The sequence below is a fragment of the Schistosoma haematobium genome, chromosome 1, assembly GCF_000699445.3.
Source record: "Schistosoma haematobium chromosome 1, whole genome shotgun sequence".
Taxonomy (NCBI): Eukaryota; Metazoa; Platyhelminthes; class Trematoda; order Strigeidida; family Schistosomatidae; genus Schistosoma; species Schistosoma haematobium.
The window spans coordinates 76,581,171-76,607,172 of record NC_067196.1 but is presented as its reverse complement, the minus strand read 5'-3'; the positions used below and the strand labels follow the sequence as shown (position 1 = coordinate 76,607,172).

At 33.9% G+C, this 26,002-nt stretch overlaps 1 protein-coding gene across 1 annotated transcript in view; it reads left to right on the top strand.

Moving 5' to 3' along the window:
- The window catches only part of SRPN19 (Serpin (serine protease inhibitor)), a 59,133-nt gene that overhangs the window by 20,485 nt on the left and 12,646 nt on the right, over window positions 1–26,002 (top strand). The window contains exons 7-10 of the mRNA XM_051209724.1: window positions 3–97; window positions 6,901–6,970; window positions 16,092–16,417; window positions 24,130–24,678. Coding sequence (XP_051075183.1) covers window positions 3–97; window positions 6,901–6,970; window positions 16,092–16,417; window positions 24,130–24,678 — 1,040 coding nt within the window. The remainder of the gene's footprint in view (window positions 1–2; window positions 98–6,900; window positions 6,971–16,091; window positions 16,418–24,129; window positions 24,679–26,002) is intronic.

Here is a 26,002-nt window from a genome sequence, read left to right as displayed (position 1 = left end):
AGGATCAGAAAGGACAATTATACCAGATTGGAATTAATAGAGATGGATTAATTATTCATCAAGAATTTGTTGAGTCTTTATCAACACGTTTCAGTTGGTTAGTTTAACTTTGAATAATAATATTTATTATTATTATTGTTATTATGAGTGATATTTTCGATTGTGTGTAGTAGAATTGTGGTGCAGAGCTATTAGTATTTGTCGACAAACAATTCTCAACCATATAAAGCATTGTGTTCAGCTTTGTTTTATACTTGTACAGGTGAATTCAATAAAAAATAGACGGTATCAAGATATAATCTAGTAACGATTTTAAAGGGTATGTACTGACAGAGGCTATGTATGTCAACAAACTTATCTATACGATAATTTCTGTGATCTCCGAACAAAAGTCATCATTCTTTTGTGTCGTATTCCCCTTTTTGAAGTGTAGTTCTTTTGTTCAAATTTTCATTTTTCTTAAATGTTATTTCTCAAACAACCTATGCCTCTTATCTGGTGGATTTTTCGTTATTGTGTTGGTGTACATTCAAGCTGCAGCCAACATTGATAATTAAGTCGAATTCGAACAGAGTGACATAAGTAATTGAAATGACATCTGAGTTTTCCCTTATTTTCATCTATAAACTTGAACACAGATAGCATGTTGTATTTCTCACCGTTTTGTTTCCGTTATCGTTGATTTATTGATTTATTTATTTAAACACATAAATATTGGTACAAGGAGTACCAGATACATATGCGCCACACAATAATAATGAGAATGTGAAGAGATTAAGTATGTAAGATGCGTATAAGAAAAAGTTCAACAATAACGAGGAGAAGTTAGTGTGTGATAGTAAAATTATAATTATCAGAGAAGCAGTTCAGCTAGCAAAGATACAACCGGGAAGAATTCTTTCAGTTAAAGAAGTTATGTCCACTTTTTATAAAGAAGTAGAATAAAGTTACAGCAAGATCGCCACTAGCTTCTATTCTGAGCCATATCTGATAATGTCTCTAGCCACTGTGTTGCACCATCTCTAGGACCCCAACCATGGAGTGATGAAGGATCAACAGAAGCCAATCCTGTACAGCTTTCTTTCATACCATGAAACCGTGTCATACACAGACCATCTCTTTGCTTTTTCTAACCAGTTCCAGCGTCGGCAAATAATGCACGACGTGGAATTCTCCTGGACGACATCCACCACTCACGCCACCACCAGCACTTGTGCATCCACCCAGAGGGTGAAAATATGAACAATACATCCTAGACCGGAACGAAAGCCAACCTACTTCTCGTGAGTCACTCTTTCTCGGGTTTTGAACAATCTACGAAGTACGACGGAAGCCAGTAGTTTGGATGCAATCGGAAGTAGACTTATCCCCCGTTAGTTGTTACAGGAACGACGTGAACCCTTTTTAAAGATAGGGACAACTATCGACTCATTCCATGACGTTGGTACGCTCTCTAGTTCCCAGACCCTTGTAAACAACACAGTCAGTTCCTTAGCCAGAAAGTCACCACCATCTTTAAAAAGAGCCGTAGGTAAGTCATCTGGGACCGGTGATTTGTAGCACTTCAAGAGTTGGAGTTCCTTGAGGACTTCCGCCTCATTTGGTGGATCAGTCGTCACCGGCCATGGAGGGCAGGACAGTCTGACCGATGTTGCCGGAGCAGCAGGCCAGTTGAACTGCCCTTCGAAAAATTCTGCCCATCGTCCAAGACGTCGATGGATGTTGGTGACTGGCATCCCATCATCCTCACAGATTGTTTCGCTCACACCAGACTTCTTGCTGCCAGTGGCTCGGATGCGTTGAAAGAGCTTCTGGCAGTTACCAGATGCAGCTTCTACCTCAAACTCATTGGCATGCTCCGACCACCATGCTTCTCGGTCCTGATGCAAGCTTTTCCCAATTTCATTACGTATATATATATATATATATATATATATATATATATATATATATATATATATCCGCTCCCTTGTTTTCCCTTATGATAGCTCCGCTCTGTAATCGCGTGATTACTAGCAACTTGAAACAAACGATTTTCATATGATGTATATGCCTGTTTGTCTAGTAGAAAATGAGAATTTATTCATTTTATAGCTAATTGATCTTTTTATATTTATGGTAATATCTGACTTCAAACAATCCATGATATTGCACAGCCTTTCATCCATTGCCAGTTGTGGATAGACATCTTACACCACACACGATCGAACTGTACTGATCATGTCTTCTCACTAGAACTAGATGCATGTTATACTCTCACATACCATTGTTTGGATATTGTCACTGTGACTTGTTTGCATTCATACGCAAAATAATTGTGTTATGCACTTTTGATGTCCTTTGAATAACAACATTTCCAGTTATATATACGTTTGTACAATTACATAGCAATGTTATTAATTTTGTTAAACGTGACCTTATTATGACGTTCTTACTACAATGTTGTTAAAAGGGCCTTTGATAAATTGCGATCTAACTGCCAAATGATGTGATTATCTTTATTATTATTGGTGTTTTTGTAAAATGTGATGAATTCGGACACTGATTCATCATTTATAATTTAGTATGGATTCATGGTTGATGTGTGTTATCGAGTTTATTTCGGATTTTGGCTTTTTAATTCGGCTGTTACTTGTTAAACTGACCTGGCTAATTAATATACAGATATCAATTATGAACACCGATATTGGTTATTGTTCGAAAACCCCAGTACACCTTACAGTACCTATGTACTACGTCATTTTTATCCTCAGTGGTCCTAGCACCATGATTGCACCATACGTACTTGAAAATAATCAACAAACATCTATAGTTTGTTTCACTTCAGTTCTGTGCTGCTTACCCATCATGACTTGATAGAAGTCTTTTGAATAACTTTGAAAGAGTAAATTAATCAATTTTAATGTTATTTTCCTCTATCCCGTGATAAAATATTGAAATTGAACATAGGATATATATTCACTGATTTTTACTTTACCAGTAAAAGTGGAATTTGGAATCAAAATCGTATAAATTTGATTAATAACTTTGACGATAATTCGACTATCAGTTGCTTGTATTCAATTGCATGTTGTTGAAACCATGAGTTTGTGCGTGTATGTATTGCTAACACCTCTGTTTGATCTGTATGTGTAAAACCCCCTATTCATTGAAGAATGATTCAACGTTCTCTTTAAGAGCAATTTCTCGTCTTATTACCAAGATAGATTATTTCCTTAAAAACTACAAAACTACGTTATATTTCTTATTCAATACTTCTTTTGCATTGTTATTCATATCCGTATATACATCTACGTACATTCACATATATATTTTGTGCAATGGGATTTCTATCCACTGTGTTGTGTAACATATAAACAAATGCTTTTTTAAGTGATGTTGTAATTGGAAAAACCATAATTGATTCAACCTAGCCAATTATTATACACTTCTTATTGTGGAATTTGTTTTTTCCAACTGTCTAGTTGAATTGATCACATTAAACAATTTCTCTGAAAAAAGTTCTTATTTTATACACTTTCTCCGTGTTATAACTTTTACTAAAACACGAACAATAATCGTCACACAAGAAATAGGGAATTTATTTATTTCATGAATTGTCTTTTACAACTACTTACAGTCTGTAATTAATAATATTAATTGTCAGTATAGGGTTGTGGAGATTATTGAGTTTCATTAAAATCAACCGATCAATGTTAGAACGCCATTGGGAACCTGGAAGTACTGGATAACCGTTTCATTGTAGTGTGGGACTCCTCAGCATTCTTCATCCACGATCCCGCGTGTGTGAATCGAACCCTGCATCTTAGGCCTTGCCGGCGAACCCTTAACTTCTAAACCTCTGAACCGGCATTCAACGTTCTTGATTTCTGACTGCAATCAATCCATGATATATTGCGCGAACATCCTCCATTGTCGTCGGTAGTAAACTGCCTCACACTCTCGACTCGAGTTAGACTCCATTGATCATACCTTCTCACTAGAATTCCGGAAATTCCCTCTTGAAACTAGTCACTTGTATTAACTAAATGTCCTGGTACGGCCGAGAGTGGGGAGAGTCAGCTCTTCCTCTCGAAATGCTCTCATATGTCCACGTGCATACAACCACTGCCAGGGAAGGTCCACTAAGTGCCTTCTCGTGGCGGAGGTGTTGTTTACGAGGTTCAGACGACTAAAAGCGGATGTCTGGCTCACTAACCGAGTTGGTGGATACGGAGGATCCACTTAGAGGAGTTGGAAAACCCTGATTCCAAACCAATGTTAAACGTGGGCTCCAGGATCCTGAGGAGACAAATGGAGTGTAAACCATTTATTGGTGACCGACTACCATGGGACTACATCTCCTGACGCTGCTCCACTGCTTTGTGGGTTAGACCTTTAGGTCAAAGGCTCGGGGTGTGGCCTCCTGAGAAAACCACCTGCTTCGGTTTGGGCACCCGGGCAGTATCCCTGCCCTCACACAAATCAAATAAGATTTGTGTGGCGCATATGTATTTGGTGCCCTCTTGTACCAATATTTATGTGTTTAAATAAATAAAAGACAAATCCACATACTTTCTTTTAATACTTTGATTTGACATCCAGATATGTAGATTAATAAAAGACATGAATTGTAACAGTAATAATATATTGTGCATATATGTGTTTATTTACAAATTGACACAGTGATTATATATATATATATATATATATATATATATATATATATATTCTAGAATGAAAAACCTAGGAGACAGCATGGAACCTGGATTCTTGAAATGAAAGATTTATGTCATAGTTGGATGTATGTGTAATACTGTCAGAAAAAGATGAGCCATGTACATCCCGAATGAAAATAAAAGAATGTAGATTTGACTGTTTGGTTTTCTTTATCGTTCTTCCAATCATTCATACTTTACTATGAAAATTCTAACATTATCTACCAATTAATACCATTGACCTAATTCAATTTAATTCTATACTGACTATGTAAAAATCATTTATGCACTAATTATGTAACCTATCAATCAACAGATCAGAAAAATGCATTTACTATTGGAATATAAAAATAATACTTATAAGAATCGTTATTCACTTTTCATGTTCTAAAATAATAAATAAACGTAACAGAAGCCTTATATATATATATATATATATATATATATATATATATATATATATATATATAATTGGTTTTATTTTTTTATTAAACGAGAAAGATTATTTAAAACACAAAATAATAAGAGATTAATTACCAGGAAATCAGTCACAATTGTCCATAAATATTTATAAGGTTGATCATTTATTACGCTTCATTTTCCTTCAATTGGAAAGGATAGTTATAAAGTTCTGGTTGGTAGAAAAAATTAAATAATAGTTTTTGTAAACGTCATTTATTTGTTTCTTTTTGTCGAAGAAAAACGGGATAGAAACCTTGAAATAGTTAAAAAGAATCATTTTGTAGGAAAGTGTATTTTAATATATTATTATGTTCCTGTGTGTGTGTCATTGTACACATTACTAACCCGATGTGTAAATTTTGTTAATTACCACAATTATTCTTCTGAATTGATTTGCTTCCACTTTCTATCATAATAGTTTTCACATTTTGTGTGTTATGAGATAAGGCAATGTAACCTAATAAATAATAAATAAATAAATAATCACTAATAACTTTAAATAACCGTCAAACTATGTTTCAAATCGATTGAAATTACGAATGTTTACCATTGAGTTCCACTCATTAACCTATGGGTTAAGTGCTCTCTGCGAGACCTAGATTTCTTAAAATCCACCTCCGACTATGTTGTAGTCTTGTAATGTGCGGAAGTTCATAAAATAGATTGTAAGATCTGTTCAATCCCCTTGGCTTTCAATCCATGATGAAAACCACCCACCAAAACATGGAATTAGTTAGCCATCATCATCTCCAATCGGTATCAGAGTTCAATGAAGGTACCATAGTTGTAATGTGTAATTGATTGAGCGCTCACTAAGTGATTGGACATCTGAACTTTTAATCATCGTGCTGCACATTTGAATCTCATACTATTTAATTCATTTTGAGCAGTCAGATAGTATCAGTAACCTATTTTACAAAGTAAATAACGCATGAAATATGAGTTCATAAATTTGTACTTTAGTACTTAATAAGTTTAATTTAATTAAATTCTTCTCCACGAGCAGTTTGTTTACATACCGAAAATATATTAATTGTTGATGTGTGGATGCGCACTGCTGAGAAGTCCCGCAATAGGACGAAACGGCCGTCCAGTGCTTCCAGGTTTTCCATGGTGGTCTAGCTTCAATTGACTAATGATTTAAACTATTGAAATTTCTGTATTAATTATTGATAACTCCATCATGTAACATTTTGAATTACTATTTCAGTGTACTCTTATGAATCCTAGTAGAAATGGGGCGAAAACTCATGATCAAATTAATAAATAGCAATAATCAATCAGTTTGTTAGCAATTAGTTTTATCTTACTTACTGGGTTTTTTTTACTTTCATCGGCCCGAATCCAGTAGTGAATTAATTTGAAATCTAAGCGTTTAAATTAAAGTGCATTGATCACAAAATATCATGACAACTTTTTAATTCTCTCTTGTTCATTATATGATTAATATTCATTGCTTCTTATCCTTCTCTATATAGAGGGAAGTTTGACTTCTAGACATAGTTTGACTCGTTTACCTTCCGATAGTCTTCCGTTCATTTGATGATTATTTACAGTAATGAAAGTGGTGTATACGAACAAGCATAATATGTATCTATTAATTGATTTTAAAGTTATCAGTCTACTTTCATAATATTTTCTGTATGACATATATTCATCTTTTTATTGTAGTTAATTTGTTTTGTATTTCCCAGTTTTTTCTCTTTTTTAATTCCACAAATATTTGATTTTAAAAAAACAGGCAAGATTTGGGCAATGCTATTGCTAATCGTTCAATTGTAACACTTCCAATATCCATGAATTCAGAAAACGTGAGTTTTGTATACATTGGTTTAGAATAATGTCTTCATCTTATTCTTTTCAATGAATTAAAGTAAAAAAAGATTAATTCGTGTGAATCATTTTTATAAATTAGTGTGAAGTTTGAAATTTTAATCGCACGAACACAAGACTTCATTACTTTGGATTTGTTTAAACACCCGGCATTCCACAGTTTTACTTTACAAACAATTTTATGTTTGGACATTTTCCAAATTAAAATCAAATAAGATATTTTTTAACTTCTAGGACGAACTTATAAGTTAGTTGTATATTTCACAGCCATACTACTGTTATCGGTAAACGTAAACTATGCTGCTATGATTAAATAATTTATGACGTCTTACATATGCCTTGAAAAGCATTTAACACAGCAAGCCTGTAACTTTCGTGATTCTGTAAACCAGTTGTAAATTCTCAGAGTGGAAATTCAAACGTCATGTTCCATCGCCCTTACGATTTTCTAGTCTAATTGTCGTTGACTGACTGTTAGCTACTACCAATTCTCAGCTGTTATGTGACTCCCTGCAATAACTTCAAAATGACTATCGATCTGCAAACTAGAGTCCCAAGAAAACAAATTGGAAGTTGATATTTCAACTGAATTTCTAACTCTATGGTTAATTTAAGCATATAAATCAAATCTCGACACATTCACGTATATTCATACATCTGGTCACTTTTGTGCAGGCAGCTACTCACTCAAACAAAAAGACCAACACGTCCCACCACAGCATTACTGATTATTGCAGACTGTGGTTGGGTAAACATACAAGTTAGTCTATTAAAAATTTAGGATTGTCATAATCAGACAACATAGGAACAAAACCAAACAAATGTTTAGCAGTAATGGTGAAAAAATGATAGATGGTAGGAAGGTAGGATAGTGGAAACCAAGAAGTGGAATCAGTCCGTGAGGTCATATATCGTTGTACTGAGTTATGTAGGTGAGTGCAGACACCCCAGATCGTGGTTCATGCGACTACCATAACTAATGATTGGGAAACGGTTATGTGGTTGAGAATCGGTCTCAATAATGCCGGTTTGTTCTCTTTTTGTCTTCCTGTCGGTCTTGAGTGTATAAAAGTTTTCATACTTTCTATTTATTTATTTTTCCCCTAATAATATAGTGTATACCCAATATTTTGTTTAACAATCTACACTATCAGAACGTCGACTATCACGTTTTCATTTGTGCTTATATTGTGTGACACATTGAACCGATACACATGTGTCTGGTTCTTTGTTGTTTATGACACACTTTTAATGATCAAACTGTCTTTGTGAATCCAGTCCCGCTAGACGTACTTCTAAGCCATTTCATCATCGCACTTATTAATATTCTCGTTTCATAGGAAACTTTATCTTGGCACACTCACCCACCTAATTGATTCAAGTGGTAGCTTTTGAATCCGTTTATGTGATACGATCCCCAATGATGAGACCTAACTGTCAGGTCATATAATGAGTGTCCTACAACTAATTTCCGTTTATCGTCCATAACATTTTGCTGCGCTTATTTTGTGTTCATATTCTGTTCATAAGCATGTAGTTTACTTACTCGAAAAACTATGGCGAAACTATAATTTATGAACGAACCAGTGAAACCACTGCCTTCTGGCGGCAGGGGTGTTGTTTACGAGATCCAGACGACTAAAAGCGGATGTTCGGCTCTTTAACTGAGTTGGTGGATATGGAGGATCCACCTAGGGGAGTTGGAAAACCCTGATTCCAAACCAATGTTAAACGTGGGCTCCAGGATCCTGAGGGGAGAAATGGAGTGTAAACCATTTATTGGTGACCGACTACCATGGGACTACATCTCCTGACGCTGCTCCACTGCTTTGTGGGTTAGACCTTTAGGTCAAAGGCTCGGGGTGTGGCCCCCTGAGAAAACCACCTGCTTCGGTTTGGGCACCCGGGCAGTATCCCAGCCCTCATAAAAATCGAATAATTTATGTGACACATATCTATTTGGTACCCCCTTGTACCAATAAATAAATAAAAACCAGTGATCTACGCAAATAAATGTGATCTTTATGTTAATCTGTACGGTATATGTGAATATTCGTCAATGTTTGAACAAATAGTTTGATAGAAATCGGGCTCTGAGTATAGAGAAGACATTATTTGTGAAAATTATATTTGAAATAATATCTAAGCTATTGAAATTTAAATAATTCCAATGTTTCTCCCAGCAAACAGTGCCTGGATCTCTGTTTTTAATCTGATCATATACTTAGATTCAGACTGACGCATTTCTCATTCATATTTATATTATTATACATAAACGATCAGTTTCTATAATTAACCGATTGACTAATTTTAGTATTCGTTTTATTACTAACTCACCGTTAATTTTTCCAATACATGTGTAATTAGGTAGTGTTAAATGTTCTAAAATCATGTGATTGTTATGAATTGTTACATATTTAGATGTAGAACTTATCTATCACTTTAAATGCTAAGATAAAATAAGTCTAATCTAAGAGAAATATCTTTTTACTCATTTTGTGTATTATCAAATCAACACACTTCATAATTTAGCGTAAGTTAGTTTAAGAAGTGTTTAATACTATGTGTAGTGGAGGCTTAGTGAATAAGTCGTTCACCTTTTAACTATGGTGTCGCAAGCTCGAGTCCTGCGTCATCTACTTCGGTTTACGACAGACTGATATTATTATTATTAGCCTTCACAAATAAAGTGCGACTCAAAGTTGAATACATAAATCTGTACTAGGTCATGAAGTGACATTACAGAGTCAAATAACTCATTTGGGAGTTGTTCGTAGTTTCACTTCTCATATAATATCTTCCTAAAGACTTGGTCACCTAATTAATAATCTTTTTCCATTAATCCATGAAATGGAAACTAAATCATTTCTTCCCCTCATTCTTAATTATTATTTGGTTTTCACAATCTGTACTTTTCAATGAAGTACAGTTTATGGATTTCCTACAGTATTATGTTTGTTTACGTCCTTTATTTCTGAAGACAAGTGATATATACCGCCACATGTTTCATCTTGATTTCTGTGACTTATATCTAAAAACCATGTGGAATTTTTTCCTAATAATTCCTACTGAATAAGTATTAATCTTTCTAAACATTTCGTCTAAAAGCAGCAAACCCAATGTCCGAAGGCGAAACCGTACTGCTGACTGTACAAAGTTGTGATGGCAGTAAGATATTTCTTTCAGACAATCAGCATAACAGTGATGCTGCCCACAAGGATGAGTGGGGTTAGAAAAAGGTGACCCTAAAATGTGCACCTCACCGTATCCCATGGATTTCCGTCTCCGGCGGTAAGGTTCTAATAAGTACGGAGCTGACAAGAAAACTACTCACAAAAAGGTCGTGTGTGACCAGCCTCAAGTAGTTGTCCCTTGGACGCTGAGTCACGCTCTCAGGTCATCAAAACCACCTCTAGTCCGATTTCCTTTTCAGGTTCCTCTAGGAGAATCCTTCCACGGTTTTGGCAACCGTGAAGTGATAAGTGCCCTCATAGCTCTAAAAGCACTCAAGATCAATCTCCCTCTTCGATTCCTGTTATTCCTCCTACTTCGACTTTCAACTCTAGACTTCCTCTTTTGAGTTCCTCCTCAAGTGCCACCATAGCCAACGATTCTTATGCTCGAAACACTGCTTCAGGTCTACTGAAATTTCGCTTCGAACTACACATTTAAGCCTTCAACGTACTCACCCTATCTCAAATCAGTCAGTAGGCCTCCTTGGCTAAAACTTTAGAATCTCGTTCCATTGATGTATAGTTTGTCTCCGAAACACCCATACAGGATCCTAATGTAGTCATTCACTTGACCACACCTAACCAAAAACGGAGGGCCGATGAGATTCACTCTCCGTGTATCTGGCGACCCAATGGCTGGTTCTCGCGTACTGGTAGGTGTAGGCATAGTACTAAACAGGAGTTCAAAACAAGCACTTTTAGACTGGATCCCTGTTAACAGTCGCCTATGTGCTGTTTGGTTAAACGGCTCCGTAAGAACTTAGAAGGACAGGGACACACGTCGTTGCCTTTTCGTCATCCCTCCATACGCTCCCACTGACCGCAGCCTGGATGAAGTGAAAGATGAATTTTACAGAAATCTTTTTGAAATTCTTCAAAAAGCTGAACGCTCAGACATACTGTTCGTAGCAGGTGACTTTAATGCCCAGGTAGGTAGCTTACACAAAACATAAAGACATCTATGCGGGTATTTTAGTATTCCGGCTCATCGAACAGATAATCGTGATCGTCTGCTAAAACTGCTCAAACAATCGTTTATTTTTAACAAGCACCAATTTTAGGCATAAGTAGAGACATCGTTTGACATGGTGACCCCCTCATCAAGCCAACGATAGACTCAAATATACTATATTGCCACCAGTCATCGTTGGAGAGGCTCGATCGGATACTGTCGCTCGTTCTGGAATATTTGGACGTCGATCATGCTCTAATACGAGCACGCATTTGCTTGCGCCTCGCTGGACTCTGGAAAACCACATTAAGACCAATTAGAGTTGAACTCAATGACGAGAAAGCCAAACGTAGATTCCAGGAACAACTGAGGTGACATGTATGTGGTTCTGAAAACGAGGCTGACCTAGATATCGCTTGGAAAGATATACGAACTAATTCTTTCTTCTTGTGCAATATCCTTATACGCATACTTTCTTTTATTTATTACCACCATTGAATCAACTACTTCTATGAATTCGGTGTTCATCTTGTTGTATTAATGAGCTGTATCAACTTGAACCGATGCATATATGTGCCTGGTTCTACGTTGTAGCTGACTGACTATCAGTTTGTTTTATTTAACAACTTGTCTAATATAACTGATGGCAATGTTCTGAATTATTATTTTTATTATTATTATTTTAACACAAAGATATTGGTACAAGGAGGCACCAAATACATATGCGCCACACAAATCTTATTTGATTTGTGTGAGGGCAGGGATACTGCCCGGGTGCCCAAACCGAAGCAGGTGGTTTTCTCAGGAGGCCACACCCCGAGCCTTTGACCTAAAGGTCTAACCCACAAAGCAGTGGAGCAGCGTCAGGAGATGTAGTCCCATGGTAGTCGGTCACCAATAAATGGTTTACACTCCATTTGTCTCCTCAGGATCCTGGAGCCCACGTTTAACATTGGTTTGGAATCCGGTTAAATCGCCAGACATTCGCTTTTCGTCCTCTCATTTTCGTTAACAACACCCCCGCCACGAGAAGTCAGTGAGTAGGACTTCCCTGACAGAGGCCATGTGAGAGCATTTCGAGAGGGAGAGCGGACTCTCCCCACTCTCGGCCGTACCAGGGCATTTGGGGGCCCTGAATTACAGACGATTGATCCATTCTTTTAATATAAGACGGGATCTGCTCGGATTAGATGACTTGAGGAGCCAGTCTGCTTTTGCGACCCAACATTAATAATGTAACCGCGAATAGAGGGTTAAAGAAGACTAGCTTTTTAGGAACGCTTTTATATGCCCAGCTGAAGTCAAAATTAAAAAAAAGTGGAACAACTATTTGCATACAACAACAAATATGACCTTTGAGACAAAAAACATTAGTAGGCGTAAGGCAAAAATAATCAATCAGTTTATTACGGAAATATGAATTGGAGAAAAGTTTACTTTGACATAGTTGCACGCTATAAGTGTCATTTATTAGTGATGTTTTTAATATTGAACACTACAAGTCCTATTTTAAGAAGTATGATTTTACTGAAATATAGAAAGTTGTGTCCACTCTGATTTTCGGTTTGAACGGTTTAATGAAACTAGGCTTCCAATTTTTTGGAGTCATTTAATTCGTTATAATCTAACATAAAGGGATATAGAGCATAAGTTCCTAGTGGGTGTTATCTTTCAACGTAATCTATATTAATCATCTGGTACCACTACATAAAATAACTGGAGTGCTCGTTAGAATCTTTTGTATAAAATCATCTGAGTAATCTCAATCATACGGTAAACAGTCATTGACGAATTAGCTTGACTAACACAGTTTATAACATGTCAATTTTGATTATCACTAATTGATTGATGGAGCATATGAAAAACAACAAACCAGAAAAATGTTAGTCTACCACCGGTATGATTACGGACATTGCCGTATTTTGTTAGCCTTTAAAACACTGTCACCTGCATGAATGTTTCCCTTTCTATCTTCTCAAAGCTTTTATTTTTACGTGCTGAAATGTTGGGAATGTGAGATCAACTGTATAAGGGAAAGTAGCATAATACTTCTAGTCAACGTAAATAATTTAAAGTGTGCATTTAATCAAGTAATAAATAGAAATGAATTTGCATGTAGCTATATTATCGAATTTGTTGTGTTAGGTGTTAATTTACAGTGTCGAAATTCTTAACAGAAAGATATATACATAGTCGTCACAAGAAAAAGTCAATAAACTCTACTTAAACAGATACTCTTTTCCTGTGGTTAGCTTAAGTATGTTTAGATTGTATGTCTGTACATAACTGAGTAAACGTAATTTTTCAAAGAAAATAACGAAATGTGTAATTCTCCTTAAAATTTCACGTTTACATACGAAATCCTTAAAAAAAAAACACTACGTATCATATGACGGTACTGTGGAATGTTATGACTGTATCCCAAATTGATTAGATTCAAGACTTTCGATCATTATAATTGCAACTAGTCATTAAATGTTATCATTATAGCCATGAAATGTATAAATGTCTATTGTTTTATAACGTCTTAAATGGTGGAATCCCCTAATGAAATACATAAGCTATGACTTGGGCAGAGATATGTTCATGTAACGGTTTGTTTTGGTTTTCTAAAGACCCTAAACTACTTCACAAATATCGATAATGATCTTAACTGACTCGATGTAGTTTTTCATGACAAATATATTGTTTTCAATGCTTAAAAGGGTTCCATTTTGTGTAACTCAGTGGTCTGATTACAATATCCATCACAGTTCCCCATATGAATTTACTATCAGCATTTACAGCTCAATAATTTCTCATTTTTCAACTATTATCTAGTTTATTTCATTCAGTTCATCATATAGATGATCAAATACTAATAGCTTCATAACAATCAATCGTCTCACTAACACTATGTTGTGAAACGTTCCCCGATTGTCCAACTTCGAAATATCACGGACACTTGAGCAACTCAACTACGTACCAATCCCCCCATACTCCGATAATGTCACTCATTTCTCAACTAATCAAAACCAGCTTTCTCCTTATACTTATGACTAATCCTTTTCCTATTTTTTCGTCCCATTATAATACCTTTTTTGTATTTTAATCCTTAGACATAATGTATGTATGTCTAGCCATCCATTATTTGTTAGTTCATCTAACAATCATTAAATTCTACAATAAACAACGGTTTCTTATCGATCATCAAAATGATTATCCTAGCTTATGACTACCATACATTGTTGTTTACATGGGTGCTGGTAACTGATCTTTTTAGGTGTACAAAAGCAACAAATCATCTATTATTTTCACTTGGTCTTTGTCTACTTTTCTAGGTCTTGTTTAATTATATATATATATATATATATATATATATATATATATATATCATTTTCGACGATCTTGGTTGACTTTCATCTATATGTCTGTATCCATTCTGTTAGCTGCCTCACATACCATTTCCTTACAAAACATCATTTTGGTCTTGGACATCATCCACATTGTTACATATTGCAAATGTTATGTTTGACGTGTTTGAGTTTTCCAACCATTGGTTATGGTAGTCGCATGAACCACGATCTGGGGTGTCTGCACTCACCTACATAACTCAGTACAACGATACATGACCTCACGGACTGATTCCACTTCTTGGTTTCCACTATCCTACCTTCCTACCATCTATCATTTTTTCACCATTACTGCTAAACATTTGTTTGGTTTTGTTCCTATGTTGTCTGATTATGACAATCCTAAATTTTTAATAGACTAACTTGTATGTTTACCCAACCACAGTCTGCAATAATCAGTAATGCTGTGGTGGGACGTGTTGGTCTTTTTGTTTGAGTGAGTAGCTGCCTGCACAAAAGTGACCAGATGTATGAATATACGTGAATGTGTCGAGATTTGATTTATATGCTTAAATTAACCATAGAGTTAGAAATTCAGTTGAAATATCAACTTCCAATTTGTTTTCTTGGGACTCTAGTTTGTAGATTGATAGTCGTTCTGAATATACCAAAAACGGTTATGCTCTCTGACCCATTAGTAGCATGCTATTCACATAGAATATATCAGAAATCTTGTTGTTTGAGTTTCCTCTCTCTTCTTATTCGACTGTGATGAATTTTTCATCAATCGACATCTGCTTATTTAGTAAAACTGAACACGAAAATGCTTTGAACGACTGCTTTTTGAGTAAAAAAACTTTCCGTTGGTACCCACTCACTTTAGTGCATACCTACTCATCTCATTGTAAACCTGGCTATCGATAGTTCAAATCCTACTAAAGTTTTCGGTTCCCTCAAGATTCTCAGTCAGTCAGCTACATCGTAGAACCAGGCACATATATGATCATCCCAAGTTGATACACCTCATTAGTACAACAAGATGAACACCGAATTCATAGAAGTAGTTGATTCAATGGTGGTAATATATAAAAAAAGATACAAAGCAGTTTCAATCTCACCGTTTATGGAAAGACATAGAGTGTATACACTCACGCCATTGTGGTCGATTCTGAACCGTTACCCAGAGTCTGTAACCATTGCGCGTCGTGTTAATCGGTGTTCAGGCATACATAATACATGACCCAGTCATCTAATTCCATGAAGATTTACAACCTCATCAAATGATTTACCATCATTCCCTAAAACCCTGCGTCTAACCTCACTATTACTTAACCGATGATCCCAGCGGATGCGAGCAATATTCCTAAAACATATTTGTCAAATACTAGTAGCTTCTCAAGATTCTAGATTTCTTACAGTGACTGCCACACAACCTCCTAGGTCTAATGTTACCCGCTGACTACTAACAACCGTGCAACACACAGAATAGGATCTAACGTCGTTTTACCTACCTATACAAAATAATCTTTTTAAGAAACACTGGATAAAAATGCATAAATTAATACTCTTTCTATAATTGTAGGCAGAAAAATTAATGGATTTTATTGATATAAAGAGTAGCACTAAAATGAAAAGTGCGTCAAATATGGTTAATCTAAAGGATGATAGAAATAATTCACAGTCTATCGAAAATGATAAAAACACTTCACAACAATATATTCTTAAATTTCGATTATCTGATGCCAAAATCGCTCAACGATTAGCTTTACAATTATACACAATATGCAATAGAGTGATAAAAGAGTCAAATAATAATACAAGGATACAATGCAATGATGTCGAGAAAGAGGACGACGAAAGCACTACTTCCGGTATGCTGACACGATTTAATCGACAATTTCGTGATACGTAAGTAAATCATTGTTTCTTCAAGCTATGCTATGCTATTCTAATATATATTAGTTAGAATTTCAATTATATTCCTAAGCTTATCAAAACGATTAGCCTAATGCGATGAATTTAACTGTAATTCATTAATAAAAAAAGGCATAACATTTGTTGTGTAAAATTAATTGTAAAAAACTAATGTCTGATCGTAATATCAATTGATTGACAATATCAAATAACGGCTTACTTAACTAATGTTGGTTTTTAAATGCTTACTTGTAATTTTTCATATCACGTTAACTTGTCTTAAACCTTCAATCTTTTTTTCATCTGTATGATTTTTAGTTTTGCTTAAAGCAAGATGAACCAAATGTCTGAAATGTTAATTTTGCATTTTAAAGATGATTGACATCATAAATAAACCTGCGTGTTACGTAACTATTAAAAGTTAAGTAACCCTAAACAATCTTTTTACCATGAATTATAGTACTTCATATCAACAGTCGAAAAATATAAACCCTTACAAATTATTTGGTAACTATTCAACACGTTAGTAGCTATCTGGACTCAGTAGTTTGATAGATAACATTGTATTTGTAGCAAGGAAGACTAGGTTCGAGTTTCAGTTTTAAAATCATCCGCCTGACGAGCCCTGGACTGGACAAAGCACCCATCTCGGATTCCATTCCTAGCGATATTTTACTTTACTAAATTTTTGTTATAGATTATTATACTTCTCGCCTCGTTACATAGAATCAAACTACTGAGGAGTCTCAAAATAGTAATAAACAACTATTCCCTGGTCCATTATATATATATATATATATATATAACTACTACTGATGATTACTATTTGTTGACTATTATTGGACGAAAAATGTCACCATCATGTGTGTTCCTATTTGTTAGCCTAACAGTTGACTCCAGTTTCTATGCTACCTGCATTTCAATGTGTAGTTGATTTTTTCCCTTTCAGTGTTATAAGTATTCAAAGCTTATCAAGAATTATGTTTATTACAGTTTAGATTTTAATATACTTATGACATTTTATGATAATACAGTTGACTCATCCATGTCATCCTTTTGTTTATAATAGTTATGTTTTGATAAGATGAATTAGAAGTTATCTTTCTGTTTTATTGTTAAGATTACTTACTGATAATCCGATTCATCCTTTAATATGTATATTTTGGTAAAGAAAAATACTTCACTAGATTTCGTTTACTATATATATTTAGAGATATCTTGTCCCGATGCACATTTGTTCCTAGTTTTACATTATTTACGATTGACAGATTGATTGATTAATTGTGGTAATTAGAGATAATCTGTTATTCACATTTCTTTCGTGATTGTATTTGGTACTATACAATAAACGAAACTACATTCAGATAAAAATCTGTACCACTGAACTTACGACTGATGCTAAGAAGCTTTTAACTAAACATCACTGAATCATTTTCATTTGATATTTCATTTAACCAACGATCGCCTCGTAATCCTACATAACGTGAAGCGACTGTTTTTTTTTGTTTGTTTTTTTGAAACTTAACGGAATATTGCATCCAGATTTCACAGACACTGTAAAACTAATTGCCAAATGAACCTCAAATTAGGACGTTGGGTCAGGAAGCGAAAGTTCTCAGACCCACTGAATCTCCTACTCGAGTTTTTTCGTGGACCAGATGGAAGGATCGACCATTTACACGTTGATACTGTCAGGTCGTTACCGACTTCAGATGGGTATATGCACAGGCTGACCTGCATCCATATATTCAGTGGTAATCTAAGCCAAATGTACCTTAGTGACAACATTTGCAAGAAGATTTATCAAACACTGAATATTTAACTTGAGAGCATTACCAAGACAAAATACGACCAGTTGCTGTGTACAATTTGGAAACAGGTTATTGCAGAAACTTACAGATACTTCCTGTATTGAAATGAATGAGAAATTACCATGATAGATAAAATTCGACGTTAACTTAAAGCTCCTCTGACAGCTTCCGGTAGCGATTATAATTGGAATGAAAAGCTACCTTTAGTACGTCTACGTGAATACACAACATTTAAACATGTCACGCCCAATGGATCATAGGCCGCCGACTAGCATTCTCTAACCCACTCTGTCCTGGACACACTTAAAGATTGTTTAGTATTAAAATGTAACTTTAACGAAAATTGTTTCTAAGATCTTTGGAACCGGAGAAAATTAGAAAACCAATGTTTGTACAGCGTTTTGAAAGTAATTAAGATACTTACATGATCTAACAACAAATAGTTTTATATCTTTAACTCAATGCTATGGAGTGTATATGAATAATATCAAGTGAAATGCGAAATTGAATCAGAGGAGTTTAGCACACGTCAGTTATATTTCTGGCCAACAAACTCTTCTATCAGATCCGATTATGTTTCCAGTACTGCTGTACTTTTTACTAGGACCTTTCTTGTTGCAATCTGTTCGCTTTGCTTTCGTGTTGTTACTAGCGTCGGAAGCTTTGTCGCTAGTGTTTGTTCATGACTTTCTAAAAATGTTAGTTTTAATCGACCTATGGTCACGGTCTCGTATTTCACCTCTATCTATAAAGTGATTATTTACCCGTCCATTCTCAAAACATCAAAAGGGATTTTCATCTACTTTACGATGACTCTTTACGTGATATAATAAAATGTTGCTCTTTCTTCCGAACTGTTTCATTGTTTATTAGCTCTAATAAATTCCTTGTAAACTCTTTCATTTTATAACTAAACTATGTCCCATACATTTACAATCAAATTTCTAAAATCTTCATGTGTTCTATACTTCTTTTGATGTTGTTTTGTATCCCAGTATCTGACACCGTTTTGATCGTACGAAGATGTTATGTACATAAATCTTCCGCTTAACTTCGCATATTACCTAGGCTAACCCCATTTGTTTGACGGTGATTGTAAGGAGCCGAATACGGGTTGTTTTGGAGGGATTTTAAGCATTCGTTTATCTAGATGGACATTCAGAATAAAAAGCGGGAAGGCGAAGCGGAGCCAGGAATGTCGTTGGAAAAATCGAAAGCGAGTTACCGTCAACAGGCCACAATAACGTTACTTGCGCAGAATCTCAGATTTTGTTATTGTATTACAACTATTGGGACGATCCCACCAGGATAAGGTGCTCGTCATAAAACCAGAATGTATCAATATATCTCAATGAGTTTTAGATGCAGCTTGTTGAAAATTTGCATATTAAAACGAATTATTTTCCATGTCATACTTGCAGTTTTCTATTGCATCTCAGCTGAAATCAATCCATGACGAATACTAATTACTACGAACAAATAATTGTTTATAGCTGTTTACGTGTATTCTTTTTAATGTTTGTTCATATTCTTTCTATATACTAATGACTCACAGATAAAGAAAAATCATAATAACATTGTAATGTAAACTATTGGTTTATAACAACATGAAATGGTGATTATACACTTTTCCTTATAGTCTTTTTTATTACAATCACCAAGTGTACCAAATATGTTTTTGTTTTCATTTTATAGTTTCACATGTTCCATAACTATTTGTCTATGATTTCCTAGTGTTCATTCATGTTCATTCCTGGATAATGTCGAAAAATATTTATGAAGTGTAGTTTAAAGATGTTTGTGTACATATGTTGTCTGCACGTACTTTCTACAATTATTTCTGACTCTTAATCTTATTGATATTTTATTACATAGTATTAAACACAATGATAGTTTAATAATAAATATATCTTTTTATGTCCTGATGAGTAGAAAAATTGTATTTCTGACGTTTCTTGACTTAATGTAAGCCACTTCCTCAGAGTAAATAAATAACCGAATTCGGTTGTATTTATTACTAACTTACATGTTGCTTGGCACGATTCGAGATCTCACGAGAGGATTTCGATGTAGAATATATCATAATCGACACAACCTAATCCGTAAACACAACTTTATGTTTATGTACATAATGCTAAATCCCTCTGCGCTCAATTGAAAAGAAGGCCTAAACATTCATTCAACCTGGACTGTTTATCCAAATAACTACATTTGACGTTGTTTATTTTCCATCCCTTCTACATACACACACTCAATTTCGACCCCACTACTTTATGTTATAAATGCATACATTTTTCATAACCATACAGGTCATACAAATTCACCATAATCAAGAATAACTTAAAATTGACAAATTCAAATCTATTGTGATTTTGATTGTACTAAAAATATTCTGCAATGTTTCCCTCGTACTATTTAAACTTGTGTTAATTCTATTTCGGTTATTTATTTACTCTGAAGAAGTGGCTTACATTAAGTCACGAAAAGCCAGAAATACTACTTTTCTAATCACCAGGATAAAACAAAAAATATATTATTAACTTTCTACCCGGTGCTCAATTTATTGGAAGCCCTCGAATTCAACCTTGGCACATAATGAGAGATTAATTTTCATTAATCGTCTATGCGCTATTACAACTATAAGCTTGATTCTAAACATAATGTAAGTGGGAATGTGTAGTATTGTACTGACAATATGTTAGGTAGTCGGAAAAATAGACCAATAATTATGATGTTAAGTCCAATGGTGTCCTTGGACTTTAAATGGACATTTCCTATTGGTCGATATCTGTTCACTTGTTGAATATTGTACAAAATGTTGTTTTCTATTTTTATGGTACGATGTGGTATACTTGATTGGTATATAAACAAAGTATGTTTGAAATATAATGATTCATAACTCAGAGGCTGTGATTTGCGTTCTTGACTCAACTGGCTGGGGCTAGACAGGGAAGCAGGGTCAATCAGGGCACAAGGTCGTCCTTACGTGTTTACGTGTCACTGTCCATTGAATCGATCAATAAAACGCTGCATATCAAAAACCTGCAGTCACACACCCGTTACAACACAATGTTCTAAGTAATTGTTCCATATCTGTCTTGATTTACGTAGTTTCTGATATAGGTTCGCAGTGATTGTTTTCTCAATGGTAAATACAAGTAGAGTATTCACATATCAGTATGTTCATTATCTATCAATAAAAGAGATGTTTGTAAAACCCACTTTAAAAACAAATATTGTAATTTTACGTTTTAATCATCTACATGAATACCAATGCTTATTTTTTCATTAAGTTAGGAGATTTTTGTTGAAATCCTATGTACATTTTGATTGTACTTCGATGACAAATGTCAAACCAAAAAAAATTAAACCACGAAACCGTTTAAATTTTACACTCCTAAATAGCTTAATTGTTCGAATTGATTGATGTCGAAAACGTTTGTCATTTGGTTCCAACTTTACGTATTGAAAATACCCTCTTCTTCATGATAGTTGCAGGATGTAGTTTGAATCTCATTTAAATTCTTGACTCTGCATTTCTGAGTGGTTTGAAATAATTATGAGACTAGTTTTCGATTGCACAAGTTGACACCAGTTAGTCAATAAAGAACACCATAAATGTATAGTTCAGCTTATGGATAATACCAACTACAATTCAATGAATGCACTCACCAACTTAAAATTATTGTATTGGTGTTTTGATTTAAAAAAGATATATAAATAATGTGTTTGTAGCGATTACTATATTATTACTATAGTTTCTTAACTATATAATTAATTCCTAATACTTCGGTTATAGAAATATATACTTAATTTATTAATATGTAAATAGTGCTGATTTTCGTTTAATCGTATTCATGCTTATCATAAGTTATTCTCTATTTTGTTTATTTAATTGAACAATCCAATGTATCAGTGTATATAAAAAGCCTTATTGATGTTTGTATCTCAAATCACTTTGTTAACAGATCATGTTTAAGTTTATCTTAACGAGTTTAAACACAATATTATTGGTAAAGTTTATGAAATTAATGTGAAATGAATTGTTTTCTCGTCAATTGTGTATAAGGTGTTTTTCAGTTGTATATATCATCCCTAATCATGCTAATTTGTTTATGTTGTATCAAGTTAAGAAATTATTTGTGAAAAGTAAGTATTGATGAAAGTTCTGTTTTCATCTAGTGATTAATGTAGCACAAACTCACCGTGTATGGTCTTATGCACTTGGCTTCGAGTTATGCTTCAGTTGTGTGATGTTTCGGTTTTACTTCCAAACTGACTAACTACACAGAACTCAGTCTGATGATCTATAAAATTAGAATCCAATAGTGCTGAATGTTGAATATTTTCATTATTAGACAATCGTTCTAGTTTTCAGTATCACAGAAGAGTATTTAACAGTTATTCTTTAGGAATATTGGTGGCTACTGCCCATGTTTATCTAATTACAAGAATTGATCTCTAATGTATTTGGTTTATTTGTTCTTATTATTGTCTTTTAATGTTTACTCTAATGTATTTTATTTAGTAAGTAATTTTGAATTCAGTACATTCTATGTAAACTTTAAATTTTATATCCTGTTTCTCATTTTGTTGACATTATTCCTTGTTATTTTGGTTCATTTATTGTTTATCACAAGCTTTTCCTTCTTACCTCTTATCCCTCTCTTTATTCTTTTTTTCTCCTCATTATGACATTTGTCTGTCAATCGTCCTCTTTAAAAATATTATAATTTCATTGTATTCTCATAGTACTGTGTTATCATTGTTTAGTTAAACTTATCAAAATGCAAAATGTGATGTCATATTTCTTAAATTTAAGTATTTTAGTAGAAAGAAAATTGTTCAAGTGTTTTGAACTAGAAATGTTCATAAAGATAATATTATATATCTGTTTTAAAAGTTGTTGCTATGAGACAAAACAAAAAAACATTTAACTGGATTTTAGTTTTTAGTTATAAAAAATATAACTATCGAGAATTTCTGTTCAGGTTTATACCATCAGTTTCTTTTTTGTCAAACTTCACTGGTTACCATCTGAGTCACACAGGTTTTGATTGATGATACAGCTATGTTCAAAGGTGGTAACCTATTCATCTAAATTCGATAATGTAAACCACCAAGTCACAACTACAAAAACTAGTATAAATTACCACATAAATTCATCCGCCGTTTATGCTAACTAGGCTTCTAAGGTGAACTTTGATAAATATCACGTAAGTTTTTCAACCATATGATTTGTCAGTTTTCACAGTCACAATTAGGTAACACATTACTGTCATGTTTCGGTTAGAAAATCAACACAATGATCCATTGGCTTAATTAGTTGTGCTACCTAAAAACAGTTGATGTATCGACAATCTGAGACCATATTGTTAATTATCTTATTCTGTACTGCATCTACCTACCACTTAAAATTATGTTGATGGTTTTGATTTGAAAATTACGGGATTCCCAGTCAGTGGTTCAACGATAACACAGGCATTTCACGGGTTCTGCCCCTCAACGATTGTCATAATCTCCTATCCAAAGAATAAGTACTTTATTAAAATAATTAATTAATACAACCACCGTTTTTCGAAGATAGTTTCCGTAACAGGTCAAATTCAACCAGTGAAATCACTGGAAATCAAAAAGCATTGTACAGTTTTTTGTCCTAGGTGCCCTAAGGCTTCTCAATAGTCTAAATCCTATCAGAAAGTCTATACAATAGTCCAATCCAACTATTCACATCTATTTTTTAGATTAGGCAAGTATTTATTCTAAACCGAATTTTTGTTCTTTATTGTATTTTCCTACACTTAATTTCGTAAAGCATCTTTCTATATTGTTTAATAGGTTGTATGGTAAATCACAGTATAATATTCATTTCCTTTCTTTTTTTTTTTTTTACAGATTTAGATGTTTTTCAAGACCATTTAATATGAAATCGAAATTACCTAAACGTAAACCGTGTTCAACACTACTAGATCCAAATACAACTACACAAGATGTTGATAATAATAATATTGAGGCAACTATAACTGTTCAGCCATCTTCTGTATCTGATCATACTCTGCTAACTTATAGCAATGTATTACCGATGTCGACTACTGGCATACCTACTACCAGTGTTGCTTTTGTTACAAGTAGTATTAGTAGTAACAGTTGTTGTATAACAGTGAAATCTTCAGTTCATGATAATGCTGATGATGAAAATCTTAAAAAATGTTCATATTCTCCTATGTATTCATCTGTTCAAATAAACTCACCTACAATTATTACTACTAATCAATCATCTATCACAGCTACTACACATACAACATTTATATCAAATTCCAAATTGAGTCAGCAAAACATTATCACGACGAATTATGAAAAAATACCAGTAGTTGTGGAACCAATTGAAGTAGCTGCTGGTGAAGCACAAGCAGAATTAAATGAACGTGATAAACAAGTTTTACAGTAAGTAAACCGTTTTGTCTGTAAAATAAAAACGAGAATGAGCAACACAAACATTACACAATTACTGCATTCATTTAGTCGTCTTCACCGTAGAGCCTAAGACAGATGTAAGTTAATACAAGCAAGTTATCGTAACACGTTAACAAGACGAGATGAAGAAAATAAAATGAATTGCGAATGAGATCAAACTTATTTGGCTGAAATTCTAAAGAGAATGATTGAATATTAAGAATATGGTCGAAGAACAAAGAGTGGGACAATGTATAGAAAGAAATTCAAGATCGAGAAATAAAGAGTAAATGAACCTGCACATTTTGAACCAGTTCTACATGAAGTCACGTAAAATGTCCTTTTTGTCTACTGTGCAAAATGTTCTATCGAAAAAAAAAGAAAGAAAGAAATCTGTGTTATGTACTCAAGAATCGTTGACCCTTGATTCCCAAGCCATTTGTGTTGATATAAGCTTTCTTTGTTTAAATTCTCAAGATCACTACATTCACTTTGAAATTACTAGTTTATTCCTCAGTAGTTAAGTGTAGATTGATAGGACAGAATGTAAGTAAAACTCACTTTATTCAATATCAAATACTATACTTATTTACCCGGCAATACAATAGAATTCTGGTTCATGATGTACTGCTTCTTTTGTATCCGGATCACTAAATCTCAGCTTCACTAAATCAACTATTAGATAAGATAACCAAATGTGAATATAAGTGATATCGTAGGTCAAATGTTTGTTTGTTTCATCAAAGATCGAATAACTATCTACTTGATTGTTAGAGTGATGAATAGACTGATCAAATTATTACTTTCGATAGTCTACCTAGAGCGAATCGGTTTATTAGTAAATGAAAATATTTCTCCATATAATATTTATATTTTAAAATTAAGACTTCATTCATCTTTGTCCTTTTTTATATCATTTAATAAAACGTTGCCGATTATAATTAGTTCTACCAAATTAAGATGACAACTTGTACCACTTTACTCGCTTACTACTTCCTAATGCCTAAGAAAAATAAAACGTTTTCAGTTTGTAAGCTACCATCTAAATAATACTATTTCAGAAATCGATCAATAGTCATTGAAAAATATCCAATTAACTAAACTCGTTGCCAACATGTTTTTTCATGCATTTGTTAAATGATAAAATAATTTCCTTGTATATTAACTAACTACTGGTGTCGGCGAATAAATTTGCAACCATTCAAGTTTTCCATTTAGTGATTTGTTTTTTTTTAAATACGACTATTATTCACACTTGTTACAAACATTGATACACATTATGTGTGCTTTGAAACTTGTGAACTTGGTTTATACC